This window comes from Oncorhynchus gorbuscha, linkage group LG04 (genome assembly GCF_021184085.1).
Source record: "Oncorhynchus gorbuscha isolate QuinsamMale2020 ecotype Even-year linkage group LG04, OgorEven_v1.0, whole genome shotgun sequence".
In the NCBI taxonomy this organism is placed as follows: domain Eukaryota; kingdom Metazoa; phylum Chordata; class Actinopteri; order Salmoniformes; family Salmonidae; genus Oncorhynchus; species Oncorhynchus gorbuscha.
Window position 1 is genome coordinate 78,664,124 of NC_060176.1, and position 9,833 is coordinate 78,673,956.

Here is a 9,833-nt window from a genome sequence, read left to right on the forward strand (position 1 = left end):
TAGGTTAACTGCCTTATCCAGATGTCTTGAAAGCACCATAAATCCAGAGAATGACAGACTTTGATGCCAAACCACCGCTACACCTTCCTGTTCAAGTGAGCACAGCACAACAAGGTGAGTCCAACACTGTATTGACTGCTGCTCTATAAATGATGTAATATGCCAGGGAGATGTGTATACTGTAGCTAAGAAAGTAATACTAAGTGTATGTTGTGTAGTAAGCTGTTAGTAGCCCATGTGCCTCACCCTAATAATGTTGTCCCTTTCCCCTCTCATAACTTAGCCTACTGCTCTGACTTGATGATGCACTGGTAGACTATAGCCCATTTTAGAGAAATGTAATCATCAAATATTGTAAGTGCTTTCACTGTCTGATTATATGCAGTTATGACTTGGTGTACAGGGAGAATACTGTAAGAATGGCCCATGTTCACTTCAAAAGTTACCTATAGATAGACAGTCTAGAAATGTTTAAACTATTTACATGTGTTTGGTAAGCTTGCATTACATTCCCCCTGTCACATGGGGATCTATGGTTGATTCTAGATGAAATAGTCAACTCTGTTACAGTCAACCCTGTCACTTTATTTGGCACTTAATAGGCACTTGCTATAGTATGTATTTGTTACTTTTGAGATGGGAAAACATGTTTTATATTAAGTTGAACATGTGCTATTTATGACAGAATATTATAATTAGGTGAAATAAAAGTTACACTCCCCAAAAGGTACTCAATTGGTGGAATGACCCGAGTACTGAACTGGAGGTGGGAGAGCTAACGATGCGTCTACTGTTGCTCTCTCCTCAGACTCTTAGAGAAGCTATTTCAATCTGATATTTCTCCTATGGTCTAAAATAGATGTGTATAGAGGACTCCTCTCTAATATAACATGTCACACATTGTATCAAACTGATGGAATGTTAGGTGTCTCATTGAAAGTCTAACATCTACCATGACTACTGGATGTTTCAATTCTAATAAATAACAAAACAATCCACACCGTAACAACAATATTGTTTTTTTACTAAATGCTTTTATTAAAGAATAAAACTTTGCTAACAAAAATGACATCATCAAACATCACTGGCCTGACTTGAGCAGCTCTGCCCGGGGATGGAGCCAGCAACTTAGCTGCTACCGGTCCGGTCCAGGCTACCTGCAGACCTCCTCCCAGACCTCCTTTTCAGCACCTCCCCTTAACAGGAGAAGTGGTGGAAATGATCAGAGTTGCATTCAACTAGAATAAAGATGAGAAACTCTGGTCTGTGGAGCCACTGGTCTGAGGGGAGGACTTCTGTTGAAACCATTTCCATTTTTGGGATATTTTCTAGGACTGTAGAGGTGGTAAGCAGAGATGAATTTAACTAGGATACAGATGAGAGTCTCTGTTCTTGGGAGGAGGGTCACTGACCTTCAATGGTTTGTTGCCTGATAATGAGGATACTTGCTGGCTTGAGGAGACTATAATGTTTTGAGGAGGAAATGTGGCTCGATGACTTAAAGAGGAGGAGGAATTATTGGGCGACACTTTTAATTACCAACGTAACCTCAGTGGAACTGTGGCTTCATTGAGTTCCAGCTCTAGGCAGACAGCACGTCAGGAATGCTGTAAGACATCACAGAGACAGGTAAGTATCTATATATTTACATGTGTGTTGCATGTACACTAAACCCTCACATTTGGATAATGGCACTTTTTAAAGTGATGACATGTATATTAACAGTGTAAAACATGAATAGATGTTTAAACATTCATTACCTCATCCTAATTTTCTTCCAGATGCTTGGCTTTTTCTTTGTCTTTGTGTTGGAGATTGGCTCTGATGTGTCAGCCTCTTCTGGAGCTTCTAGCTGCTGGCTGTCTGGCCCCCCCTGATGGTTCTCTGGCCCCTCCTGCCTGTTCTCTGAACTCTCCTCCTGGTTCTCTGCCCATGCCTGTTGCCTCCTTGGCCCCTCTTGCTGGCCATCTCCAGATGCAACAGGCTCTTGGCTTACTTGTTGGCCTGTCGCCCACCCCGGCAATTCCTGACCTTGGTTGTAGTCGTGGCTGTGTTGGGTGGTTGGACACCGGGTGATGTACTGGGTGCTGAACTTCTGGATTTGCTCATCAGCCTCCAGATTAATCTGCTCCAGGTACATTTCCTTCATCTTCTCCCTCTCCTCCTTCAGTTGTTGATGAGTGTGTTTTTTAAGCAGGGACCGCTCTCTCCACTGCTTATTGAAATCCTCCATCTTCTTCCTTCTCTCCTCAGCCTTCAGCAGCTCCTTCCTCTTCTCCCTCTCTCTCTCTGCCCGGGTCATGGTTAGCCTTATGGGTCCAGGGATGACTGGAAGGGGAGAAGAAGTAGAGTTCTCATTCAACTTAGTGGATCTGGTGTCAATTTAAATGTAATGGACACAAGGAATTAAGAATAGAAAACCCAGTTGGATCTCAACGATTCTTTACTCTTCTCATTTGAGCAAGGCACGGAATTTGTCAATAAATTTAAATAATTCTCATCCCAAATTGACCTGACCCAAAGTTTAACATGAGTGCCAAATGGCACCTTCTTTGTAAAGTGCAGGGCCGGCCCTAGGCACATGCGATTGCTTAGGGCCCCATGGCAACTAGGGGCCCCCTGACCCCCCCCCCTCAAATTACCCAGGGGCCTTGAACTACAGTGAGTCCCCATTAATTTTGTTAGTCAATTTCATTCAGATATTATCTTAACATGCCATAAGTCATGGCAAAATGTGTAGAATTGAAGGAAATTAGCTTTAAAACTGCTAATTCTTCTCTCCACCCCATGGGAAAATGTGTAGAATTGCAGCAAACTTGCTTAAAAAATGCAACATGTTCTCTACGCCCCGTTGCAAAGTGTAGATTTGGAGGAAATGTGGTCAAAAACCTGAACAAAATGTTTCTTAGGGCCTCAAAAGGCTATGATGCACTACTTTAGACCAGGGTCTAAAGTAGTGCACCCCCCTTCTGATGACCAGGTGGCGAATCGCATCTCTGCATGTCTGGCAGACATATCAGTGTGGATGACGGATCACCACCTCAAGCTGAACCTCGGCAAGACGGAGCTGCTCTTCCTCCCGGGGAAGGACTGCCCGTTCCATGATCTCGCCATCACGGTTGACAACTCCATTGTGTCCTCCTCCCAGAGCGCTAAGAACCTTGGCGTGATCCTGGACAACACCCTGTCGTTCTCAACTAACATCAAGGCGGTGGCCCGTTCCTGTAGGTTCATGCTCTACAACATCCGCAGAGTACGACCCTGCCTCACACAGGAAGCGGCGCAGGTCCTAATCCAGGCACTTGTCATCTCCCGTCTGGATTACTGCAACTCGCTGTTGGCTGGGCTCCCTGCCTGTGCCATTAAACCCCTACAACTCATCCAGAACGCCGCAGCCCGTCTGGTGTTCAACCTTCCCAAGTTCTCTCACGTCACCCCGCTCCTCCGCTCTCTCCACTGGCTTCCAGTTGAAGCTCGCATCCGCTACAAGACCATGGTGCTTGCCTACGGAGCTGTGAGGGGAACGGCACCTCAGTACCTCCAGGCTCTGATCAGGCCCTACACCCAAACAAGGGCACTGCGTTCATCCACCTCTGGCCTGCTCGCCTCCCTACCACTGAGGAAGTACAGTTCCCGCTCAGCCCAGTCAAAACTGTTCGCTGCTCTGGCCCCCCCAATGGTGGAACAAACTCCCTCACGACGCCAGGACAGCGGAGTCAATCACCACCTTCCGGAGACACCTGAAACCCCACCTCTTTAAGGAATACCTAGGATAGGATAAAGTAATCCTTCTCACCCCCCCCCTTTAAAATTTAGATGCACTATTGTAAAGTGACTGTTCCACTGGATGTCATAAGGTGAATGCACCAATTTGTAAGTCGCTCTGGATAAGAGCGTCTGCTAAATGACTTAAATGTAAATGTCATTGAGATCCAGTTGAGTTTTCCATTCTAAATTCCCTGTGTACATTACATTTAAGTTGATACCAGATCAGCTTGACCATTTTGGACAGTAGTTTTATATTGAAACAATGATGCAACATGATGACTGGTGTGGAACTTATGTGTGTAGAGGAGACTACAGAGGATGATGTCATAAGTAGAGGGAAAACAGGTCTTACCTATGTGGACGATCTTATGGCCCTCCTCAGCCTCTCTCTGACAGGTTCTCTCTATCTTTCTGAGGTTCCTCTTCTCCCATGTTTTATTCACCCAGCCCACAGCTCTCCTTCTGATACTTTTATCAGGTGGGAGAATGTCCTCCTTGTCATCTTCCTTCTCCTCCTCCTCTAACTCACCCCTCTTGTACTCAAGGATCTCCCTTCTTTCCTCTTCCACCATCTCCTCTCTCTTTTTTTTGCCTCTATTATTTTTCTCTCTCTCTAATTAAAGATAAATGGCATTTAATGGCTTTCTTTCTCTGCTCCTCTCTCTCTTCCTCTCTCTGCCTCTCCTCCTCTCTTACTCTCGACATTTCTTTCTGTCTAGCAATTTCAATCTCTCGTTTTTATCCTGCTCCTCTTGTTGTCTTGCCCTCTCCTGTTTTCTTTCCATCTCCAGCCGTCTTTCCTCCTTCTCCCTCCTGATTTGTTGTCCTCTTTCTATGTGTTCTCGTTCCCCCTTCAACACTTCTAACCTCCTCTCTTTACGCCTATTGAAGACTTCCCGTGCTTTTGCTTTAACATTAACTACTACATGTTTCTTCATGCTTACTTCCTTTCCTCTCTCTTCTCTTTCCCTGTACTCTTCCTCTGCTTCCTTAATCACTTCCTGCTTTTCTTCCATCTCTCTCTCCTGTTCTATCTCCAGTTCATTCTGTCCCTCAATTTCCCCCAAAATATTTTTCTGCCCCTCCTTTCTTCTTCCTGCTTCCTCCCTTTCTCTCATAATCATCTTTTCTTTCTCCATCTCTTTCTGTTGCTGATCTTTTAATTCCATCTCTCTCTGATTGTCATTGTCTTTCTCCCTTTCTTTCTCCTTCTCCTTTTGTTTCTGTCTCTCCTCTTGTTGTTGTCGTCTGTGTATCTCTTCTATCTCTCTCTGTCTCTTGTTCTCCCCCTCTCTTCCCTCCTTCTCCATGTCAATTTGATTCTGTTTCCATATATTTTCTTCTTCTTGATCTCTCCCAAACATTATCTTTCTCTCCTCTTGTTGTTGTCGTCTTTCTTTCTCTCCCATCTCTCTCTGTCTCTCTTTCTCTCCGATCGCTCGCTGTCTCTCTTCTTCTCGTTCTTCCTCTTCCATCTCTATTTGCTTCTGTTTAAATAGTTGTTCTTCATTCTCTCTTTCAATCTCTCTCTGTCTCTCTTTCTCCTTCTCTCGTTCTTCCTCTTCCATCTCTATTTGCTTCTGTTTAAATAGTTGTTCTTCATTCTCTCTTTCAATCTCTCTCTGTCTCTCTTTCTCCTTCTCTCGTTCTTCCTCTTCCATCTCTATTTGCTTCTGTTTAAATAGTTGTTCTTCATTCTCTCTTTCAATCTCTCTCTGTCTCTCTTTCTCCCTCTCTCGTTCTTCCTCTTCCATCTCTATTTGCTTCTGTTTACATATTTCTTCTTCATGCTCTCTTTCAATCTCTTTCTGTCTCTCTTCTTCTCCTCCGATATGTTTTTGTCTCTTTTCCATTATCTTTCTTTTGATCTCTCTCCGTCTCGTTCTTCCTCTTCCATCTCTTTTGCTTCTGTTCAAATAGTTGTTCTTCATTTTCTTCTTTCAATCTCTTTCTGTTTCTCTTCTTCTCTGTCTCTCTTTTCTCTCTTTGATATGTTTTTGTCTCTTTTCCATTCTTTTGATCTCTCTCCGTCTCTCTTTCTCCCTCTCTCTTTCTTCCTCTTTCATCTCTTTTTGCTTCTGTTTACATATTTCTTCATCATTCTCTCTTTTGATCTCTCTCTGTCTCTCTTCTTCTCGTTCTTCCTCTTCCATCTCTTTTTGCTTCTGTTCAAATAGTTCTTCTTCATTCTCTCTTTCAATCTCTTTCTGTCTCTCTTTCTCCCTCTCTCGTTCTTCCTCTTCCATCTCTACTTGCTTCTGTTTACATCTTTCTTCTTCAATCTCTTTCTGTCTCTCTTCTTCTCTTTCCATAATTTTCTGTCTCTTCTCCATTCTCTTTCTTTTGATCTCTCTCTGTCTCTCTTTCTCCCTCTCTCGTTCGTCCTCTTCCATCTCTTTTTGCTTCTGTTCAAATAGTTCTTCTTCATTCTCTCTTTCAATCTCTTTCTGTCTCTCTTTCTCCCTCTCTCGTTCGTCCTCTTCCATCTCTTTTTGCTTCTGTTCAAATAGTTCTTCTTCATTCTCTCTTTCAATCTCTCTCTGTCTCTCTTTCTCCCTCTCTCGTTCTTCCTCTTCCATCTCTATTTGCTTCTGTTTACATCTTTGTTCTTCAATCTCTCTTTCAATCTCTCTCTGTCTCTCTTTCTCCCTCTCTCGTTCTTCCTCTTCCATCTCTATTTGCTTCTGTTTACATCTTTGTTCTTCAATCTCTCTTTCAATCTCTCTCTGTCTCTCTTCTTCTCTTTCAATAATTTTCTGTCTCTTCTCCATTCTCTGTCTTCTGATCTGTCTCTGTCTCTCTTTCTCCCTCTCTCTTTCTTCCTCTTCCATCTCTATGTGCTTCTGTTTGCGTCTCTCCTCTTCTTCTTCTCTCTCCATCTCCTTCTTCTTCTCATCTTCTTCTTGTCTCTGTTTTGGTATTTTCTCCATTCTCTTTCTTTCTACCTCTTTCTGTTTGTTGTGCTCACCCTCCATCTTCTCCTCCATGTCCATTTGGTTCTGTTTCCATTTATATTTGTCTGTTTCCATATTTTCTAATTCTATCTGCTGTTCCTTGATTCTCTTGAAGACTTCCTCCAATTCAGACGTCTTTTTGTCATTGATGAGGGCCGTCTCCATCTCCATCTCTCTCTCCACTCTATTTTTCATCTCCTCTTCACTTCGTCTCCAATCATTTTCTCTCTCTCTGTCTCTATCAAATGTTCTCTCTGGTTCAGTCTCGTCTTTCAATCTAATCTCTTCTTTCATTCTCACAACCTCTCTGTCTAACACTAGTACATTTTGGTTAACCTGTTTCACTCTCTCATTCTGTCTTCTAAACGCTTCTTTCGCTCTTTCAAATTTGATTTTGTATTGAATCTCTTTTGTTGTCATATCTTCTTTCAGTCTCTCAACCTCTCTCTCTAACTCTTTTACCTTTTCGTTAACCAGTTTAACTTTCTCATTCTCTGCAATACGCATGTCTCTTTCTCTTTCCAATATGATTTCCTTCTCAATCTCTTTCAATCTCTCAATCTCTCGTTCTAACGCTTTTATCGTTTCTTCTGCTTGTTCCACTTTCTTCTTCATTTCTTGTCTTTCCAATTCTGCTTTTCTCTCCCTTTCCATCTCCCTTTCTCTCTCTCGTTCCCTCTCTCTTCCTGTTTCAATAGGTTTGTGGTTCCAGGCCAGTCTTGGTCGCTGCTCCTCCATGACTTTCTGCCATAGCCTCAATCTCTCAATCTCTTGCTTCATTTTAAAAGGTAAAATTAGTGATAATCTATTACCAAGACATACTTTCAAAGGATTTGCAGAGAATGATACACAGAAATACAACCTAGAGCTAGGTAATTGAATCAAACACTGGACAACATCAATAGCAGGGTCATGTTGATCAATTCATCTGGACAATTCATTGTCAATTAATGTATTGACATGGTTTGTAAAAATTATGAGACAAAAAATTATGAGAAATTATGAGACAGGAAAGGAATAAAAGTTAACATTAGGTTAGCGTACCGCTGTCTGCCACTATTCATTTTCAGCTGGGTAAATATACACTGCCTTTTAATAATAACAATGACATGTCTTACGTGGGCCAGTTGTAGGTCCACCATCAGTAGATCCAGCAGTTGTTTGAGTCTGTGGATCTCCTGCAGTTTTCTCTGGTTCTCCATTGCTTCTGTGGCTCTCTCTGCTTCTCTCTGTCTCTCTGCTTCTCTCTGTCTCTCTGCCTCCCTCTGTCTCTCTGCCTCCCTCTCTCTCTCTCCCTCCCTCTGTCTCTCTGCTTCTCTCTGTCTCTCTGCTTCTCTCTGTCTCTCTGCTTCTCCCTGTCTCTCTGCCTCTCTCTGGCTCTCTGCCTCCCCTCTGGCTCTCTGCCTCCCTCTGGCTCTCTGCCTCCCTCAGTCTCAGGATCTCAGCCTTCCACTCTTTCATTAAACCCCTTTCAACTCTTCTTCTCCTCCTTTCATCTTTTAAAAGGGCTCGGAGATGGTCTGTCTCAGACTGTAATTCTTCAATGATCTTGTCTTTCTCCGTTCCACCATTCCTCTTCTTCTTTTCCTCCTCCCAGAGACACACTTGAAGTCTGTCCATCTCCTTCTTCTGGTTTCGGATCGTTCGATCCTTCCCCATCAACTCAAGCATGTGGGCTTCCTTCTCTGTATAGGTCTTCTTCTCTTCTCTCAGGAAGTGAACCTCCATCTCTGCCTGCTTGTAGCTGGGAGCAAAGGAATGTCAACACATTATTTAGGAAGTGAACTCAGACAATTTACTACAATATTACAATAATAATTCAACTTCTGCTCAATTTAACTGTCTTTAATAACACAAATCACACAACTGTGACTTACAATATGTGAATGTGATGAGTTGACTGTCCATGATGGCCAGAGGTGGGTAATGTGTAGCTCTGGTCCAGGGCGTTACGTACAGCTTGCAGACACTGAGCCTTCCTTCAGCAAGCCGCACATAATGCCCTGGACCAGAGCTAGGTTATGTGATGAATGACTTACAGACTGTTCCATATGATAGGAGGGGGTAAGAAGACAGTCCCAGTAGGAGACGGAGATCGTCCAGAAGAAGAAGAGCTGTCCATCTCCTCAGAGACTGCAGGAAAGGTCTACAAGTTTTATTTCTGGAAAATAAAGAGATGCCTTCGTTCAGCAACAATGTGTGTTTCTATGTTTCTGTCACTAGATGGTGCCATTGTACACAACATTTACTCACCAGGTCAGTGAATTCAGAAACAGTCTTCAGAGTTGAGTCCTCAAGCTCTAGCCTACAACCCATCATGCATCAGCACAACTAATATAATAATACCTCATCACAACTTCATAATCACAGTACACCTGGATTGTGTTCACAAAGTGTTTCAGGGTAGGAGTGCTGATCTAGGATCAGGTCGCCTCCTGTCCATCAAAACGTATTCAGTTTAATTTAAAAGACCAAACTGATTATTGATCAGCACTCCTTCTATGAGACTTTGTGAATATGAGCCTATGTGAAAGAACCTTTCTGGCATATGCTGGCTAGACAGTACACAGACAATTCAGATAGTCCGACAGACAGACAGAAGAGTAGATACAGATGGAGTGATTGATAGCAACAGAAATAACGAAGCGGATGGTTAATGTATTGTAAACTTTTGTAAATATTTGACTCACCTCAAATCACACGTGTCAAACCTCAGTTTTAGTGTGGAACCGAATGATATCTTCGGCATTAACTTTCTGTGTTCTGGAGCTGTATTGTTGCGTCATTTGGAACGCTTGAGCGTCATAATCCGTTCACCGCGCCTGCTTGATTGACAGCTTGGGGTTCTCCTGCGCATCAGTGTCCAAAAGTCGATAATGTTTAGCTACTCATAATTGATAAAGACATTTATAACTATTTTCACTTGACTTTAATTTCGTGTATTTTTGCCTAAGGTTATTTGGAATTCTATGTTGTGTGATTTGTCTTTAATGGCCTAAAGTTAAATGAAATACAAACAGCAACCATAGCCTACAAACATTTCCCACACAAATACAAATGTGGGTGTTTAGTGACAATACAAAATAATAACATTACAGCCATAACTGTACA

The 9,833-nt window shown here is 42.7% G+C and overlaps 1 protein-coding gene and 2 long non-coding RNA genes across 5 annotated transcripts; 1 reads left to right on the forward strand and 2 right to left on the reverse strand.

Moving 5' to 3' along the window:
* Window positions 1–448: 448 nt before the first annotated feature.
* On the forward strand, window positions 449–8,915 carry LOC124034687. Of its 3 annotated transcripts, XR_006838613.1 has the most exons (4): window positions 449–1,629; window positions 1,782–2,134; window positions 7,421–7,510; window positions 8,781–8,915. It is a non-coding gene; the product is annotated as an uncharacterized LOC124034687 (long non-coding RNA). The 3 variants fall into 3 exon arrangements; XR_006838611.1 differs by having other exon boundaries at window positions 7,421–8,915; XR_006838612.1 differs by lacking the exon at window positions 7,421–7,510.
* On the reverse strand, window positions 1,021–4,341 carry LOC124034685 (chemotaxis regulatory protein ChePep-like). Its single transcript, XM_046348163.1, has 3 exons — window positions 4,121–4,341; window positions 1,761–2,328; window positions 1,021–1,607 (listed from the first exon to the last, which is right to left on the reverse strand). The coding sequence occupies exons 1-3, from the start codon at window positions 4,338–4,340 to the stop codon at window positions 1,583–1,585; spliced, it is 813 nt and encodes a 270-aa protein (XP_046204119.1). The 5' UTR covers window position 4,341; the 3' UTR covers window positions 1,021–1,582.
* LOC124034688 lies at window positions 8,069–9,624 on the reverse strand. Its single transcript, XR_006838614.1, has 4 exons — window positions 9,413–9,624; window positions 8,976–9,027; window positions 8,762–8,883; window positions 8,069–8,466 (listed from the first exon to the last, which is right to left on the reverse strand). It is a non-coding gene; the product is annotated as an uncharacterized LOC124034688 (long non-coding RNA).
* Between the last annotated feature and the right edge of the window lie 209 nt (window positions 9,625–9,833).